This window comes from Geotrypetes seraphini, chromosome 4 (assembly GCF_902459505.1).
Source record: "Geotrypetes seraphini chromosome 4, aGeoSer1.1, whole genome shotgun sequence".
In the NCBI taxonomy this organism is placed as follows: Eukaryota; Metazoa; Chordata; class Amphibia; order Gymnophiona; family Dermophiidae; genus Geotrypetes; species Geotrypetes seraphini.
The window spans coordinates 300,465,869-300,486,523 of record NC_047087.1 but is presented as its reverse complement, the minus strand read 5'-3'; the positions used below and the strand labels follow the sequence as shown (position 1 = coordinate 300,486,523).

The 20,655-nt window shown below is 48.7% G+C and overlaps 1 protein-coding gene across 6 annotated transcripts in view; it reads right to left on the bottom strand.

Annotated features, from left to right (window-relative positions):
- Window positions 1–20,655, bottom strand: part of SORCS3 (sortilin related VPS10 domain containing receptor 3) — a 1,299,528-nt gene that overhangs the window by 56,777 nt on the left and 1,222,096 nt on the right. For all 6 annotated transcript variants that reach the window (XM_033941704.1, XM_033941705.1, XM_033941708.1 and 3 more), the window contains 2 exons: window positions 15,368–15,554; window positions 10,193–10,326 (listed from right to left, as the gene is read on the bottom strand). In XM_033941704.1, the coding sequence (XP_033797595.1) occupies window positions 10,193–10,326; window positions 15,368–15,554 (321 nt within the window). The remainder of the gene's footprint in view (window positions 1–10,192; window positions 10,327–15,367; window positions 15,555–20,655) is intronic.

Here is a 20,655-nt window from a genome sequence, read left to right as displayed (position 1 = left end):
GGTGGAATGAGGCATTATGACATCACAATCTGAGCTCTAGAATGTTGCTACTTATGATCTTAAAGTGTTTGAGGCTTGTGCAGATGAGGACGGAGCTTGCAGGAATGTGGCAGGGACAGGGAAAGAACTCGCCAGGATGAGACAGGAAAATGAGTTCTAAAGTATTGGCGTTGATCGGAATGGCGCTTAGCAGCTGTACACGGCATTTCATTTAGGTGCACTCATTTAGGCCAAGGAAATCCAGACCTACATATCTACACCTAAATTGTGAACAGATCGGGCGTGTTGGATGTGTAATTTTTAATTAGTGCCATTAGGTGTTAATTGCCTATTATGGGTACCAATTAGCTTGCTAAACAATTAAGTTGCATGCACAAATTGGTTATGTGCACCGATTTATGTGCACAGCTTATGGCACCATATGTAGAATTTGGACCTTGATGTGCAAATGCCACCTACATACAAATGCTAAGGGCCTGATTCTGTACAGGACGCCGGTCTCAGTGGTCATCTAAGAAGCAGCAGAGAATCGCACACCAGCATCCTATTCAGAATCGCGTCTTGTCTTTAAAAAAAAAAACAGACACCTTACCCCTCCGATTCTCTAATTGGCGCCCATGTCACCAGCGCTGGTAACAGAATCGCACCTGCCTGATCGAGGGATCCTTTGCCATCAGCTCATCACGGCAGGGGAATCCCCGATCAGCTGAGTCGGCAGGCCTCCTCGAAGCTGCGGCTTTGGGGAGTCCTGCCAACTCAGCTGATCGGGGGGAAAAATACCCCTGCTATGATTAGCTGAGCCGGCTGTGACAGGGGACCCCCTCCGAAAAGTAATCCCTGAAATTGGCATGAGTGATGTCTACTCCCTCCTGCCGCCATCCCTGGTCCAGGTGTGGCAGGAAAGGAGAGGGAAACTTGCACTACTCCGTTTATATAATATAATTCAATTTCCATTCTTTACCCCTATTTCTTCACAGTAGGGAACCACATTGCAAAGGGGAATTAGCCAACTAAATGGACATAGATGGCAGGAAAAGACTGGGCTAGTAACCATGTTAATATATTATAAGTTCTCTCCTGCCTATCCTTCTATTTGTTCCCTCTCCACCCACCAAAGTTTCAAATTCTTAGCCATATTTCACAATGTGCCGCCCAATTTTCAGTGATTTGATAGTAAGAAATAGGACTAGATTATTATTATTATTATTAGGTTCTTATATCCCGCCATACCCAAAGAGTTCTAGGCGGTTCACATCCGTTACATTAGGCTCCGGTCTGAACACGGATTTACAAAAATTTTGTCGGAATTGCAGGTAGCGCGGAAGGAGGCAAAGTAGTTTTAGCACAGGTTTATCATAGTTGGGTTAGAAGATAAAATGGAGGGAGTGGGAAACCAGAAGAGGGGGGGGGAGAGGGAGGTGGGGGTGGGGGGGGGGTTGGAGTGTATGCGGGGAGTAAGGACTAAGGGTCTTGTTCGCGGAAGAGGTGTGTTTTGAGAAGTTTTCTGAAGTCTAGGTAGGTCGGGGCCTCTAGCATCATTTGGGCTAGCCAAGGGTTCAGCTTGGCCGCCTGGAAGGCGAAGGTTTTGTCGATGAATCTTTTGAGCTTGCATGATTTTATGGAGGGGAAGGTAAACAACTGGATTCTGCGGGATTTCTTGTTGGTGCAATACATATTGAAATGTGGGGAGAGGTATTTTGGTGAGAGACCAAATACTGTCTTGTAACAGATGCAGGCGAACTTGAAGAGGACTCGGGATTCGAAGGGTAGCCAGTGCAGTTGGTGGTAGAAGGGGGTGATGTGTTCCCATTTGTTCAGGCCGAAAATGAGGCGGACAGCTGTGTTTTGAATCAGTTTTAGTCTTCTGGTGATTTTCTTTGTGGAGCTTAGGTAAATGATATTGCAATAATCCAGTATGCTGAGGATGGAGGATTGAACTAATAGTCGAAATGCAGTGTCATCGAAGTATTTCTTTATGGTACGGAGTTTCCAGAGTGCTGAAAGGCCTTTCTTGACAGTGAGGTCGGTGTGATTTTCTAGGGATAGATGTTTGTCAAGCGTGACTCCTAGTATTTTTAATGTTTGTTCGAGTGGGAAAACCACTCCTTTCACCTGGATTGTGGTGTCTTTGATTTTGTCTTTGGGGGTGGCTAGAAAGAATTTTGTTTTGTCTGGGTTGAGCTTTAGTTTGAAGGAGAGCATCCAGAGTTCTATCTGGCTGAGTATGCTAGTTATGTAGTTGAGAAGATCCTGGGATAGACTGGTTAGAGGGATGACAATTGTGATGTCATCTGCATAGATGAAGAATTTGAGCTTAAGTTTGTGAAGGAGGTTACTGAGGGAGGCGAGGTAGATATTGAACAGGGTGGGGGATAAGGGGGAGCCTTGTGGTACACCGCAGGAGTTCACCCAGCTGTAGGAGAAGTTGTCATTTTTGTGTACCCTGTAGGATCTGTTTCGTAGGAACCCTTGGAACCAGCTCAAAAAGTAGTAGTTGGTTGAATACAAAAGCCTCAGTCCCACCACTGGTGTCAGGTCAAAAGCGCGCCGGGACAAAGGCGCGCCCAGACAATTGAGTGCAGCGCGGAGGCGCACGCCGCTCAAAATTACTGTTTTTAGGGCTCCAACGGAGGGGGGGCATGGGGGGGAACCCCCCACTTTACTTAATAGACATCGCGCCGCGTTGTGGGGGCGTTATGGGGTGTGTGGAGGGTTACAACCCCCCAAACCCCCCATAACGCCGGCGTAATGTCTATTAAGTAAAGTGGGGGGGTTCCCCAACAAAACCCCCCATCGGAGCCCCTAAAAACTGTAATTTTCTTCGGCGCGCGCCTCCGTCTTGCGCTCAGTTGTCAGCGCGCGCCTTTGTCTTTCGCGCCGTTGTCTATGAACCCCCACCACTTCACCGCTGTTATAATTTAAAACCGCGGGAAGAAATTACGCGGTGACTTTCATCATTGGCTCATGTCACCACGTAATTTCTTCCCGCGGTTTTAAATTATAACAGCGGTGGAGTGGTGAGACTGAGGCTTTTGTATTCAACCAACTACTGCTTTTTGAGAGGATTTGTTATCTAGTCCTTTTTCTTACTATCAAATCACTGTACAATATGGACAGATACTGAAGCTGGAAAAACACACTACTATAGCCATTACTTGAGCCCAATTTTCAGAAGCATTTATCCAAATAACACCACCTGCACCCAGACAAGTGCTGTTGACCAGGGCCAGTCATTGATCATCAATGGCGTTATCTACAAAATGCCAGTAAAAGTCATTACATTACATTAGGGATTTCTATTCCGCCATTACCTTGCAGTTCAAGGCGGATCACAAAAGAATTATCAAGGATGTATTTACAACAAGAACTTACTAGAAAAAACAAACAAACAACAAAACCAACAGTTTGGACATTTTCAAAGAGTAAGAATTGTGTATGGTTATTTGTTTGGGTAGTTGGCTTTAGTGAGAGGTGGTGATTGAAACTTGCGGTGTCGAGAGAGAGATTTTGTGCGAAAGCAATTTGAACATTTTATGTCGACTTTGCAAGTACTATTTAATTATTGAGTTTTTACCAGTGGTCAGAGAGTGAAGTTTCATAAGTTGATGCAATGATTGGACGGTAAACTCTTTCCTCAAGAGGAGGTTCTCACCCCCTCTTCAGAGTTTCACTTCTCTGAGCACTTTTCTAGGAGCTTTTTGCTTTCTCCTCACTGGTAATTATTACTATTATTGACTTCATAATTTCAGCTGGAGCAGTTTGAGAAGTGGACCTTCCTCTTGCCCTGAAATGTTTCATCTCTGATTTAAAAAAAAAAAACAAAACCAAAAAACAAAGATGCTGCGGCCTCGTTTATTTATTTATTTAAAAGATCTCTAGCCTGTGCGATCCATCGTCCCAGGTGGCCAACAATAAACATACACAATACACTTCTCCCTCTGTATTCGCGGGGGATACGTTCCAGCTATAGCCGCGAATATGGAAAAAACGCGAATATGAATTGTATTTGTTAATCGCGGTTTTTTTGTAAAATATAGCGGTTTTGTTACTAAAACCGCGATTAACAAATACAATTCATATTCGCGGTTTATGGAAAGGACTACAACCAAATACTATACAGTAAATATTCACAACTAGTCTTATAGCCCGTTACATTAATGGGTGCTAGAATATATATGTGTGTGTCTGTTTTTATTTTTTTTTTCTCTCTCCTTAACCGCTTTCTGTATTTCTGTCTGTCTTTTTTTTTTTTTTCCTTGGCTGTCCACTACCACCCCTTGCCTGCTCCCCCTGTCCATTCTCCCTTCCTTTTACCTCCCCTGTGTCTTCCACCACCCCATCACTGCTCACTTTATCCAGCAGAAGCCCTTCTCCCTTGGTTTTACCTCCCCCTGTCCATCATCACCTCCTTCCTGCTCTCCCTGTCCAGCAGTAGGCCTGTCTTTATTTTTCGCCCCCCCCCACCCTGTTCATCAGCACCTCTTCCCCTGTACATCAACCCCTTTTCTGCCCTCCATTTCCGTGTGTTGCAGCATTTCCCTCCCACTCCACTTCCCCGTGTAGTATTTTTTTCCCCTCCATACGCCGTGCTGCAGGAGAAGCAGTGGCCAACTTAAAACCCGGAAGTGTTGGCTTTTGATGTTTGTCTGCCGCGGCCTGCAGCCACCGACAGCCGGCGCATCCAGCAGCCGCCGCGGCCGACATCCGCCTCGGGGGGGGGGGAGGAAGAGAGAGAGCGGAGAGGCGGCGTGGACGGCAGGCGGGGATCGTGCTAGTAGCCACCGCTGCGTCTTTCAACAGGGAGCAGGACAGAGCGTAAGCCGCGCATGCACACTTCCTATGTGTCGCTACAGCTCACGGAAAACCGGCGCACACATAGGAAGTGCGCATGCGCGGCCTAGCGTTTTATTATATTAGATGTTGGTGGAATGATGATACAGAGTGATTATTGGTAAAAGTTTAACTTTTTTTACATTACAGCAAAAGGAAAGGAACTTTAATCATGACTTAATTTGGGGGGTCGGAGTCATCCGATGAAAAATCGTGATTATGTGAAACCGCGAGTGCAGAAACCGCGGATACGGAGGGAGAAGTGTAGCTACAATGAAATCAAACCTTAAACAAAGGCACCCACAAATTAGTGGGTTTCTACCAAGACTTCCCTATTAGAAATATTACCCACAGCTCTATTATCTAGGGCAGTGTTCTTCAACCACCGGTCCACGGACCAGTGCCGGTCCACAGAAATTTCCTGCCGGTCCACAGGGCCAGCACGTGCGTCAGGCCCAAAACAGTGTTCTTCAACCGCCGGTCCACGGTGCGATCGATGCGGCGTTATCTTCGAGCCAGCTCCCTCTTCCTAACTGATTCAGTGCACAAAGCCACGGGCAGTGGCTCCTACGGGCATCCTGCGCCTGAACCGGAAGCCTTCTCTCTGACGTTGCAACGTCAGAGGGAAGGCTTCCAGATGAGGCACAGGACGTGCAAGGTGCAATTAGTACTATTATAGGGGCGGGGTCTGGGGTGGAGATTGGGTAGAGAGGGGCGGGGTCTGGCCCACGACTTAGCCCAGTGTTCTTCAACCGCCGGTCCACGGACCGATGCCGGTCCACAGAATAATTCTTTTATTTCTGCCGGTCCTTAGGTGTAAAAAGGTTGAAATACACTGATCTAGGACACACCATTTAGAGAACTGGGAAATATGTATGAAGAATAATCATAATACTTTATGGAAACGTGCTGTGAAATTAAACAAAATATGAAGACATAAACTAATTTTATTAAATTGCGATTTTATAATGCACAGTGGGATTCCACCCCCCCCCTCTAAACAGGTAATAGCCATAAAACTAACTGCCACATTTACTAGAAGCCATAGATAAAGTGTAGTGCTAAAAAGCAATTAACGATATTTAACAACAGAAGGAGTTCTTTCTTTAAGCCTCTGTTGAATACACTTGAGAGTCTTTCAAGATCAAACGGAATATCTCAGTGTGTTATTGTTCGTTTTATTCTCTCTGTCTCCTTGCTAGACCTAAATCCACTAAACCTTAGGTGGAGATAGCTTCTTGGAGGCATATAGGATTTTTTTCAAAGTTGGGTGGTAATTTGAGAGGGCAAAGAACGAGGGTAGAATCTTCATTTTGTGCTCTGGATGGACCTGTCCTGGACCTTGAAGGAATGTGCAGTTTCCAGGGTGCATTTGGTTCATTAAAATGCGTTAAAATATGTGGTAGATGGAAAATTATTTTGGTGCCTATTAACCGATGGTTAACATCTTAGTAAATGGCCCATTCAGTCTACAGTTACTTCCCCTCCTCCTCAAGATATGCAAGACCTGTACTCAGACGATATGAATGTGCATACTTACTCCTGATTTACCCTTGCTATTTTAAAGGCTTAGATCAGGAATTCTTAACCTGGGGTCCAAGGATGGGTTTCAGGGGGTCTGTGAGGGTCAGATAAAAATTAACATTTATATTCACTATACAACCCTGTACTGTTGATTTCTCTCACAGATAACGAGACTCAGCACCTTGGGATTGTGGGTTCAAACCCACGCTGCTCCTTGTGACCCTGGGCAAATCACTTAATCCCCCCCCATTGCCCCAGGTACAGAGGATAGATTGTGAGACCTCTGGGACAGAGAGGGAAAATGCGTGAGTACCTGAATAAATTCATGTAAAGTTTGTAAACCATTCTGAGCTCCCCTGGGAGAACAGTATAGATAATTAAATAAATGAAAAGTGTCTCTGTGATAACCAGAGCAGGTATTGTGACATCATAATGCCTCATTCCACCAATGCCTAAGAGCCAATCTCATCAGTGATGTCACAATGGCTTGAATGGCCTATACTTGGCTCACTTTTGCTACATTTTGATTTCTAGAGTGGTGCAGTGGTTAAAGCTACATCCTCAGCACCCTCAGGTTGTGGGTTCAAACCCACACTGCTCCTTGTGATCCTGGGCAAATCACTTAATCCCCCCACTTCCCCAGGTACATTAGATCAGTGTTTCTCAACCTGCGGTACTTGTACTCCAGGGGGTACGTGGGATGCCTGTTGGGGGTACGCGGGCTGGCCACCGCCTGGGATCTTTCCTTGCCTGCCCCCTGCTGAAGACACCGCTGATTCTTGCCTACCACCCGATCCGCTACATCCACCCCACCCAGTCCGCCACAAATTCTCCTGCCTGTTGCTCACGCCAGCCTGGTTCCCCTCTGAATCACTTCTGGGTCACAGGGCCAGAAAGTGACATTAGAGGGAAATCCAGTGCTGGCGCAAGGAGCATGCTGGAGAAGCCACTCACACTGGCGAAGATTTAGAGGTACTGGGGGAAGGAAAAACACTAGTGTGGAGTGGATGATGGGAAGGAATGAGGGGATGAGGAAGAAGCAGAGGCGTGGGTGGGAGGGTGGTGCCTCCTACCCTTACTAAGACAATGTGCAGACCCTTGATGCAGGCATTAGCCAAAACACAGACCATGTTGGGTCATTCAATAAAATCTGCTTCCTCTGAACCACAGGAGACAACTTTTCAGTATGATTGGGGGTGCTAAACCCAAGACAATTTGGTTCATAGTCAGTCACGCGCCAGACACCAGCGCGCCGACAATCGAGCGCTGACAAATCGGTGCAAGACACAAGCGTGGCGCGGGAAAACTTAGTTTTAAAGAGCTCCGAAGGGGGGTGTGGGGGGAACCCTTCTCCCACTTTACTGCATAGTGTTTGCGCTAATGTTGGGGGGGGGGGGTTGGAACCCTCCATTATAGAGAAAAGGGAACTTTTCAATTTTTTTCGGGAAAAGATCCGTTTTCTCTATAATGTGGGGGGGTTGCACCCTATACCCACCCCCCAACGGCAGCGCGAACAGTATGCAGTAAAGTGGGGGGATTCCCCCCATGCCCCCCGTCGGAGCTCTTTAAAGCGTTTTCCCGTGGCGTGCTTGTATCTTGCGCCAAATTGTCAGCGCTCGATTGTTGGCGCGCTGGTGTGTGGCACGTGATTGTCCCGACACCGACAATTTACTCCTCCCTGGACACAGTCCTGGAGGTTGCTCAATATTGGGGGTGTTCAAGCACCCACAGCATCCTCAGAGCTCTGACCCTTGATTCGCCTTATTGTTTCATCTGTGTCCCTTTACACTACACTTCTCCCTCCGTATTCGCTGTGATAGGGGATTAACAGAACCGCAAACACAGATAAACCGCAAATAACTTTTTCATATGCTATTCGCTGTTTTCTATTAAAAACCATCGTGAATATGATGAAATCGTGAATAACATGGTGGGAGACCTGGTCTGTTCCTGAAGGAGAGGCAAAACACGGTGAAGAAAGTGCCGGAAATTGGCAATTTTCTCTGTAAATGCTTGGAATCGGCGATTTCTCTATGCAAGCTGACGTCATTGGGGGGGGGGGGGAGGAGCCAGCAAGCTATAAACCGTGAATAATCGAAACCGCAAATGCTGAAACCGCGAATACGGAGGGAGAAGTGCTTATGGTTATTTGTGTTGCTGTTTTCTTCTGATCTGCTTACTCTTAATCCCTCCAGTGGTCAGCTGGTCAGTTAGGGTACCTTTTTTGAGACTTTAGTCCTGAATGAGACAGGTCCAGATTAAAAAAAATAATAATTTTTCCCCCTAGATGGTTTTTATCACGTTCCATTATTCCTGACAAAGTCCAAATTCTGGGCCAGCTGAAATCCCACCTAAAACATGCCCTAACATGTCACCAGCACCCCTCTCTCCCTCCCCCCAACACACACACACTCCTTGTGATTTAGATGACATCCAAGTTTGAAAAAAATGCAACTTGGATTGAAAACATGTCCACCTGCCGTTTTGTCCCACTTCTGAGATATTTTTCTCTTTTGAAAACGAGTGCCATAAGTAAATGATATCTTATAAAATACCAAATGGCATGGTGTGCGCTTTGTCAGTGGGCATAAACACAGGTAAAGTTTGCACAGCATATGAGTGAAGTGTGCAAGTATGCATTTCAGGGTCAATATTCATGCCACAGTTGTAAGCAGCTTTTAAGCTGCTTCCAGCTGCAGGCTGCATTGGCCCGGAAGTTAACCAGGCACTGGTTAATAATCAGACTGGTGCCCATTTAGGTCCTCTTTTACAAAGGCGTGTTAAGCACTGTAGCGTGCACTAAATCAACACATGCGCTAACCATTAATGCATCCATAGGATAACATGCATGCGTTAGTGTTTAGCGTGCACTAAAAAGCTTAGCGCACCTTTGTAAAAGAGGGAGTTAATTTGGTGCATAAAGTTAGGACAAGCTTTTTTTTTCCCCCTTTTAGTTTTAACCATTTAGCAGATAAAATATTGCCTCAAACCGGCTGGGTTATTGCTTTACTCTAACTCCACTCCTGGCTCACTTCTAACCTAACTGGTTAGGGGATGACAGATTAGTGGTTAAATTCAGTGGCACTACCCAGTTAAGGGCCAGTTAATATTGGTGGGTGGCTGGCTATTTTATTGGGGATTAGCCGTCCATGTCTCACAGTCACATATGGCATGCTTGATGCCTACAGCTTGTTTACTCTTTCCAAAAATACTAAGACTAGAGCGCATGTGATGAAGCTACTAAGTAGTAGATTTAAAACAACCTGGAGAAAATAGTTCTTCACACAACGTGTAATTAAACTCTGTAATTTGTTGCCGAAAAATGTGGTGAAATTAGTTAGCTTAGCAGGGTTTAAAAAAAAAATAAAAAAAAAAATTTGGATAAATTCCTAAAAGGGAAGTCTATAGGCCATTATTGAGATGGCTTGAGGAAACTCATGCTTATTCCTAGGATAAGTAGCATGAAACCTGTTTTACTCCTTGGGATCTAGCTAGGTATTTGGGACCTGGGTTGGCCACTGTCTCAGCATGGCAGCTCTTATGTGAGCCAGGTATAGAATAATCAAGCCATTGTGACATCACTGATGAGACATTGGTGGAATGAGGCATTATGGCATCATAATCTCAGCTCTGAAATGTTGCTATTCTTTGGTTTCTGCCTAGTACTTGGGGCCTGGGTTGCCCACTCTTGGAAACAGGATACTTGGCTTGATGTCCCAGTATGGCAATTCCTATGTTCTTATAGATCACTTAGGTAACCTTGAATAAATTATTTCTTTCTTTGTCAGCTTAAACATTGTAGTAATGATAATAAAAATATGATGATAGTGCTCCATACCTTAGTACTGTTCCCAAACCACCAAAAGTAAGTGAGCGTCCCTGACTGATTAGGCCAAACAACCGCAGTGATATTAATTTCCTTATTTTTAATGGCAACGAATGGAATACTCAGATGGATGTGTTCCACAGGACCTGGAGAAGAAGAGTCAAAAAAGAAAATAGCTGTAGCATGTTTTCTAAACCTCATTGTATCTTTCAGAGGGTTCATAGACAACAACGCGGAAGACAAAGGCGCGCGCCGACAACTGAGCGCAAGACGGATGCGTGCGCCGAAGAAAATTACTGTTTTTAGGGGCTCCGAAGGGGGGTTTTGTTGGGGAGCACCCCCAGTTTACTTAATACAAATCGTGCCGGCGTTGTGGGGGCTTTGGGGGGTTGTAACCCCCCCACATTTTACTGAAAACTTAACTTTTTCCCTAAAAACAGGGAAAAAGTGAAGTTTTCAGTAAAATGTGGGAGGTTACAACCCCCCAAACCTCCCACAACGCCCCCACAACGCGGCGCGATCTGTATTAAGTAAAGTGTGGCACTTTGTCCGGGTTTTGAAAAGCTGCGTTGGGCAGGGAGGAAGTTCACACGTGTGCGTGACATCGTCACGTAGCGTCCACGCAAGTGCGAACTTCCTCCCAGCCCGACAAGAGCAGGCAATGGGGGCGGGGCTAGGGCGGGCTTGGGGGTGGTATTAGGGCTGGGTGGGAATAACTAGGTGAGCCTGGGGGCTAGGCTAGGGGGGGTCCGGATTTTCTACAAGGGAAATCTGGCAACTCTACCCATAATAACTGAAGCTATCATAGAGCCTGGCATCCCCTTCTACTTTTACTTTCAGGGGAAAGAGAGGGGGGACAGTAACCACTGGGGGGTTAAGGAGGTCTCGGTTCATAGACAACAACGTGGAAGACAAAGGCGCGCGCCGACAACTGAGCGCAAGACGGAGGCGCGCACCGAAGAAAATTACTGTTTTTAGGGGCTCCGACGCGGGTTTTTGTTGGGGAGCACCTCCAGTTTACTTAATACAAATCGCGCCGGCGTTGTGGGGGGTTTGGGGGTTTGTAACCCCCCCCCCCCATTTTACTGTAAACTTAACTTTTTCCCTAAAAACAGGGAAAAAGTGAAGTTTTCAGTAAAATGTGGGAGGTTACAACCCCCCAAACCTCCCACAACGCCCCCACAACGCGGCGCGATCTGTATTAAGTAAAGTGTGGCACTTTGTCCGGGTTTTGAAAAGCTGCGTTGGGCAGGGAGGAAGTTCACACGTGTGCGTGACATCGTCACGTAGCGTCCACGCAAGTGCGAACTTCCTCCCAGCCCGACAAGAGCAGGCAATGGGGGCGGGGCTAGGGCGGGCTTGGGGGTGGTATTAGGGCTGGGTGGGAATAACTAGGTGAGCCTGGGGGCTAGGCTAGGGGGGGTCCGGATTTTCTACAAGGGAAATCTGGCAACTCTACCCATAATAACTGAAGCTATCATAGAGCCTGGCATCCCCTTCTACTTTTACTTTCAGGGGAAAGAGAGGGGGGACAGTAACCACTGGGGGGTTAAGGAGGTCTCGGTTCATAGACAACAACGTGGAAGACAAAGGCGCGCGCCGACAACTGAGCGCAAGACGGAGGCGCGCACCGAAGAAAATTACTGTTTTTAGGGGCTCCGACGCGGGTTTTTGTTGGGGAGCACCTCCAGTTTACTTAATACAAATCGCGCCGGCGTTGTGGGGGGTTTGGGGGTTTGTAACCCCCCCCCATTTTACTGTAAACTTAACTTTTTCCCTAAAAACAGGGAAAAAGTGAAGTTTTCAGTAAAATGTGGGAGGTTACAACCCCCCAAACCTCCCACAACGCCCCCACAACGCGGCGCGATCTGTATTAAGTAAAGTGTGGCACTTTGTCCGGGTTTTGAAAAGCTGCGTTGGGCAGGGAGGAAGTTCACACGTGTGCGTGACATCGTCACGTAGCGTCCACGCAAGTGCGAACTTCCTCCCAGCCCGACAAGAGCAGGCAATGGGGGCGGGGCTAGGGCGGGCTTGGGGGTGGTATTAGGGCTGGGTGGGAATAACTAGGTGAGCCTGGGGGCTAGGCTAGGGGGGGTCCGGATTTTCTACAAGGGAAAATCTGGCAACTCTACCCATAATAACTGAAGCTATCATAGAGCCTGGCATCCCCTTCTACTTTTACTTTCAGGGGAAAGAGAGGGGGGACAGTAACCACTGGGGGGTTAAGGAGGTCTCGGTTCATAGACAACAACGTGGAAGACAAAGGCGCGCGCCGACAACTGAGCGCAAGACGGAGGCGCGCACCGAAGAAAATTACTGTTTTTAGGGGCTCCGACGCGGGTTTTTGTTGGGGAGCACCTCCAGTTTACTTAATACAAATCGCGCCGGCGTTGTGGGGGGTTTGGGGGTTTGTAACCCCCCCCCCCATTTTACTGTAAACTTAACTTTTTCCCTAAAAACAGGGAAAAAGTGAAGTTTTCAGTAAAATGTGGGAGGTTACAACCCCCCAAACCTCCCACAACGCCCCCACAACGCGGCGCGATCTGTATTAAGTAAAGTGTGGCACTTTGTCCGGGTTTTGAAAAGCTGCGTTGGGCAGGGAGGAAGTTCACACGTGTGCGTGACATCGTCACGTAGCGTCCACGCAAGTGCGAACTTCCTCCCAGCCCGACAAGAGCAGGCAATGGGGGCGGGGCTAGGGCGGGCTTGGGGGTGGTATTAGGGCTGGGTGGGAATAACTAGGTGAGCCTGGGGGCTAGGCTAGGGGGGGTCCGGATTTTCTACAAGGGAAATCTGGCAACTCTACCCATAATAACTGAAGCTATCATAGAGCCTGGCATCCCCTTCTACTTTTACTTTCAGGGGAAAGAGAGGGGGGACAGTAACCACTGGGGGGTTAAGGAGGTCTCGGTTCATAGACAACAACGTGGAAGACAAAGGCGCGCGCCGACAACTGAGCGCAAGACGGAGGCGCGCACCGAAGAAAATTACTGTTTTTAGGGGCTCCGACGCGGGTTTTTGTTGGGGAGCACCTCCAGTTTACTTAATACAAATCGCGCCGGCGTTGTGGGGGGTTTGGGGGTTTGTAACCCCCCCCCCCATTTTACTGTAAACTTAACTTTTTCCCTAAAAACAGGGAAAAAGTGAAGTTTTCAGTAAAATGTGGGGGGTTACAACTCCCCAAACCCCCCACAACGCCCCCACAACGCGGCGCGATCTGTATTAAGTAAAGTGGGGGGGGGGGTTCCCCCCCACGCCTCCCCCGTCAGAGCCCTAAAAACAGTAATTTTCTTCGGCACGCGCCTCCGCACTTCGCTCAATTGTCTGCTCGCGCCTTTGTCCCGGCGCGCTTTTGACCTGACACCCTTTCAGAGTCTAAATGGCAAAATGCATTCAGGGGATCAGTTTTCCCCTAAATGTTGTGGAGGAACTTTCAAACTCTTAGAACAGCAGATACCACACAGATACAACACAGCAGATACCACACAGATACAACACAGAGAATACAGCAAAAGGCTCCTTTTACTAAGCCGCATAAGAGGTTTAACGCGCGGAATAGCGCGCGCTAGACCTTAACGCCAGCACTGAGCTGGCGTTAGTTCTAGAAGCGTAGCGCGCGGTAATTTCCTGCGGGCGCTAAAAACACTAGTGCACCTTAGTAAAAGGAGCCCAAAGTCTGCCTTTTTTTGACCCAGTGTAATTCCTCAGTAGTGAGGAACTGGAAAAGGCGTGGTGTAATGGTTAGGTGCCATCGACTCGTGTTCGCGTCCTAGCGACTTGATGATATCAAGTTTGATGATATCAAGTAAGAATTCAGAAGCAGGTTGCCGGGCTTTTCTTCTGTGCAGTATAAATTCCATGCCGTCGCTGTTGTCTCATCAAACGCGATCCTCCGCCTCCGACACTGCCCATCTGCTGCTGCCCAGATGGGTGGTACATCGTTAGTCTGACATCTCTGCAGAAACCTGTCCACCTTGGGAGGCCCTGCTGGGAGTGAAACTACTGACGGCATAGTTTTCGGCTTCACAGACGTGCGCAAGCCCCTGTGGCACGACAAGCCCATGTACCCAGTGGCGTCGCAAGGGGGTGCGGGTGGGGCGGACCGCCCCGGGCACCAAGTTGGTAGGGGCGCTGGCATCTCTCCACCCTGTCTTACCACCTTTGCACCATCCCTCCTCCCCATATCATACCATACCTGAACAACCGCCTCATCCAAACCACATCAACTAGACATAGGAAAACCCACACTCCTTTCACGCACCCCCCAATCAAAGAAGTCAAACGGAAAAACTATATGATGGCCTCCTAGCCACTCAAGCAGCAAAGCTCGACAACCAAATCTCCAATCTACTGATTATGACCCCAGACTAAAAAACATTCAGAAAAGAAGTAAAGACGCTACTTTTCAAGAAATTCCTGCAAACGACTTAATACCGCTAGCTCCTTCCCACATCCCAATACCTTCCCGATTCCCCAAAGCAACCTCACCTATTCTTCATCTCCTCTAGAAATTACCAGATATCTTCTTGTAATACGTTTTTTGCAATTCTTTTGCAATCCGCCTTGAACCGCAAGGCAATGGCGGAATAGAAATCTCTAATGTAATGTTTACGACAGTTTCCCCCGCCAGCTGTTAGCAGCCCCAGTCTCCCGCACTCCCAAGTCTCGCTACGCAGCAGTAATAATATAAAGAGGAGAAGGCGCCACAACGAATGTTCACCACAAAGGGATTGTGCTGGGCTTCACTTAGAAAGTAAGAAAATGTTGATAAAATAAGATGATTACAATATCATTACCCAGTCTAATACCGCTCAACTTACGACCTGTCAGTCAGAACCAATTACAGTCATAAGTTGACGACTACCTGTATTAGGACTTTTAGTTTTTGGTCCCGTATTTGCTTAAGGGTTATCTGTTTTCTGGTAGGAATGAATGTTGAGAAGCAAACAGTGTGCTTTGTGTAGTTTAATTTTGTGGTTAACCATTATTCTTTTAATAAGATTATATTGTTCATGTATATATGAAAAATGAATGGAAAAAATTGTGTTATAATTAGTACTATTATGGGGGCGGGGTCTGTACCGCGACTTAGCCTGTGTTTTGGATTTCAGCCCCTTAATGTGATTGAGTTTGACACCCCTGCTCTAGATCCTGAAACTCTTTTCTGCAATTTTCTTGTCTACTCACAGATCACATGGAGGAAGAGGACGGCAGTGTCAGAGCCCACGCTGTTCTCTGCGTGAGCCACCACTTGGAATATGCCAGTGTTCTTGTACACGTGCTTCACGCCATCCTCTACCTGACTGAAATTTGCATAGGATACCGCAATCCCGTCTCCAAAATCAAGCTGGATGGCTGTCCTCTGGAGATCACCCTACAAAAAGGATCATTACAATTATAAACTCATTACTAGTTTCATTAATAACAACCGTTTAGGTTCAAACTTTCACTCACTTCATTGGGATGAACATGGATGTCTGAGCACAGGCAAATAAGCATAGCCCAAGAGACACAATAGCCCAAGAGACATATCAGCCCAAGAGACACATCAGCCCAAGAGACACAACAGCCCAAGAGACACACAGCCCAAGAGACACATCAGCCCAAGAGACACATCAGCCCAAGAGACACATCAGCCCAAGAGACACAACAGCCCAAGAGACACACAGCCCAAGAGACACATCAGCCCAAGAGACACATCAGCCCAAGAGACACAACAGCCCAAGAGACACACAGCCCAAAAGACACATCAGCCCAAGAGACACATCAGCCCAAGAGACACAACAGCCCAAGAGACACACAGCCCAAGAGACACATCAGCCCAAGAGACACATCAGCCCAAGAGACACACAGCCCAAGAGACACATCAGCCCAAGAGACACACCAGCCCAAGAGACACACCAGCCCAAGAGACACAACAGCCCAAGAGACACACAGCCCAAGAGACACACCAGCCCAAGAGACACACAGCCCAAGAGACACATCAGCCCAAGAGACACATCAGCCCAAGAGACACAACAGCCCAAGAGACACACAGCCCAAGAGACACATCAGCCCAAGAGACACACCATCCCAAGGGACACATCAGCCCAAGAGACACACAGCCCAAGAGACACAACAGCCCACGAGACACAACAGCCCACGAGACACACAGCCCAAGAGACACACCAGCCCAAGAGACACAACAGCCCAAGGGACACATCAGCCCAAGAGACACACAGCCCAAGAGACACACAGCCCAAGAGACACATCAGCCCAAGAGACACAACAGCCCAAGAGACACATCAGCCCAAGAGACACGCAGCCCAAGAGACACAACAGCCCAAGAGACACATCAGCCCAAGAGACACACAGCCCAAGAGACACATCAGCCCAAGAGACACATCAGCCCAAGAGACACACCAGCCCAAGAGACACACAGCCCAAGAGACACAATAGCCCAAGAGACACACAGCCCAAAAGACACATCAGCCCAAGAGACACAACAGCCCAAGAGACACACAGCCCAAGTGACACACAGCCCAAGAGACACAACAGCCCAAAAGACACATCAGCCCAAGAGACACATCAGCCCAAGAGACACAACAGCCCAAGAGACACAACAGCCCAAGAGACACATCAGCCCAAGAGACACATCAGCCCAAGAGACACAACAGCCCAAGAGACACACAGCCCAAGAGACACATCAGCCCAAGAGACACAACAGCCCAAGAGACACACAGCCCAAAAGACACATCAGCCCAAGAGACACATCAGCCCAAGAGACACAACAGCCCAAGAGACACATCAGCCCAAGAGACACATCAGCCCAAGAGACACACCAGCCCAAGAGACACACCAGCCCAAGAGACACATCAGCCCAAGAGACACAACAGCCCAAGAGACACACAGCCCAAGAGACACATCAGCCCAAGAGACACAACAGCCCAAGAGACACACAGCCCAAGAGACACATCAGTCCAAGAGACACACCATCCCAAGGGACACATCAGCCCAAGAGACACACAGTCCAAGAGACACAACAGCCCACGAGACACAACAGCCCACGAGACACACAGCCCAAGAGACACACCAGCTCAAGAGACACATCAGCCCAAGAGACACACCATCCCAAGGGACACATCAGCCCAAGAGACACATCAGCCCGAGAGACACACAGCCCAAGAGACACAACAGCCCAAGAGACACACAGCCCAAGAGACACACAGCCCAAGAGACACATCAGCCCGAGAGACACGCAGCCCAAGAGACACAACAGCCCAAGAGACACAATAGCCCAAGAGACATATCAGCCCAAGAGACACAACAGCCCAAGAGACACATCAGCCCAAGAGACACATCAGCCCAAGAGACACAACAGCCCAAGAGACACACAGCCCAAGAGACACACAGCCCAAAAGACACATCAGCCCAAGAGACACATCAGCCCAAGAGACACAACAGCCCAAGAGACACATCAGCCCAAGAGACACATCAGCCCAAGAGACACAACAGCCCAAGAGACACACAGCCCAAAAGACACATCAGCCCAAGAGACACAACAGCCCAAGAGACACAATAGCCCAAGAGACATATCAGCCCAAGAGACACAACAGCCCAAGAGACACATCAGCCCAAGAGACACATCAGCCCAAGAGACACAACAGCCCAAGAGACACACAGCCCAAGAGACACACAGCCCAAAAGACACATCAGCCCAAGAGACACATCAGCCCAAGAGACACAACAGCCCAAGAGACACACAGCCCAAGAGACACATCAGCCCAAGAGACACATCAGCCCAAGAGACACAACAGCCCAAGAGACACACAGCCCAAAAGACACATCAGCCCAAGAGACACAACAGCCCAAGAGACACAATAGCCCAAGAGACATATCAGCCCAAGAGACACAACAGCCCAAGAGACACATCAGCCCAAGAGACACATCAGCCCAAGAGACACAACAGCCCAAGAGACACACAGCCCAAGAGACACACAGCCCAAAAGACACATCAGCCCAAGAGACACATCAGCCCAAGAGACACAACAGCCCAAGAGACACACAGCCCAAGAGACACATCAGCCCAAGAGACACATCAGCCCAAGAGACACAACAGCCCAAGAGACACACAGCCCAAAAGACACATCAGCCCAAGAGACACAACAGCCCAAGAGACACAATAGCCCAAGAGACATATCAGCCCAAGAGACACAACAGCCCAAGAGACACATCAGCCCAAGAGACACATCAGCCCAAGAGACACAACAGCCCAAGAGACACACAGCCCAAGAGACACACAGCCCAAAAGACACATCAGCCCAAGAGACACATCAGCCCAAGAGACACAACAGCCCAAGAGACACACAGCCCAAGAGACACATCAGCCCAAGAGACACATCAGCCCAAGAGACACAACAGCCCAAGAGACACACAGCCCAAAAGACACATCAGCCCAAGAGACACAACAGCCCAAGAGACACAACAGCCCAAGAGACACATCAGCCCAAGAGACACAACAGCCCAAGAGACACACAGCCCAAAAGACACATCAGCCCAAGAGACACAATAGCCCAAGAGACACACAGCCCAAGAGACACATCAGCCCAAGAGACACAACAGCCCAAGAGACACAACAGCCCAAGAGACACACAGCCCAAAAGACACATCAGCCCAAGAGACACATCAGCCCAAGAGACACAACAGCCCAAGAGACACATCAGCCCAAGAGACACAACAGCCCAAGAGACACACAGCCCAAGAGACACACAGCCCAAGAGACACATCAGCCCAAGAGACACAACAGCCCAAGAGACACACAGCCCAAAAGACACATCAGCCCAAGAGACACAACAGCCCAAGAGACACAACAGCCCAAGAGACACATCAGCCCAAGAGACACAACAGCCCAAGAGACACACAGCCCAAAAGACACATCAGCCCAAGAGACACAATAGCCCAAGAGACACACAGCCCAAGAGACACATCAGCCCAAGAGACACAACAGCCCAAGAGACACAACAGCCCAAGAGACACACAGCCCAAAAGACACATCAGCCCATGAGACACATCAGCCCAAGAGACACAACAGCCCAAGAGACACATCAGCCCAAGAGACACAACAGCCCAAGAGACACACAGCCCAAGAGACACACAGCCCAAGAGACACAACAGCCCAAGAGACACACAGCCCAAAAGACACATCAGCCCAAGAGACACAACAGCCCAAGAGACACAACAGCCCAAGAGACACATCAGCCCAAGAGACACAACAGCCCAAGAGACACACAGCCCAAAAGACACATCAGCCCAAGAGACACATCAGCCCAAGAGACACAACAGCCCAAGAGACACACAGCCCAAGAGACACATCAGCCCAAGAGACACAACAGCCCAAGAGACACACAGCCCAAGAGACACATCAGCCCAAGAGACACAACAGCCCAAGAGACACACAGCCCAAAAGACACATCAGCCCAAGAGACACATCAGCCCAAGAGACACATCAGCCCAAGAGACACACAGCCCAAGAGACACATCAGCCCAAGAGACACAACAGCCCAAGAGACACACAGCCCAAAAGACACATCAGCCCAAGAGACACATCAGCCCAAGAGACACACAGCCCAAAAGACACATCAGCCCAAGAGACACATCAGCCCAAGAGACACAACAGCCCAAGAGACACACAGCCCAAAAGACACATCAGCCCAAGAGACACATCAGCCCAAGAGACACAACAGCCCAAGAGACACACAGCCCAAGAGACACATCAGCCCAAGAGACACAACAGCCCAAGAGACACACAGCCCAAGAGACACATCAGCCCAAGAGACACAACAGCCCAAGAGACACACAGCCCAAAAGACACATCAGCCCAAGAGACACATCAGCCCAAGAGACACAACAGCCCAAGAGACACACAGCCCAAGAGACACATCAGCCCAAGAGACACACCAGCCCAAGAGACACACCAGCCCAAGAGACACATCAGCCCAAGAGACACAACAGCCCAAGAGACACACAGCCCAAGAGACACATCAGCCCAAGAGACACAACAGCCCAAGAGACACACAGCCCAAGAGACACATCAGTCCAAGAGACACACCATCCCAAGGGACACATCAGCCCAAGAGACACACAGTCCAAGAGACACAACAGCCCACGAGACACAACAGCCCACGAGACACACAGCCCAAGAGACACACCAGCTCAAGAGACACATCAGCCCAAGAGACACACCATCCCAAGGGACACATCAGCCCAAGAGACACACAGCCCAAGAGACACAACAGCCCAAGAGACACACAGCCCAAGAGACACATCAGCCCAAGAGACATAACAGCCCAAGAGACACATCAGCCCAAGAGACACGCAGCCCAAGAGACACAACAACCCAAGAGACACAACAGCCCAAGAGACACATCAGCCCAAGAGACACGCAGCCCAAGAGACACACCAGCCCAAGAGACACACAGCCCAAGAGACACACCAGC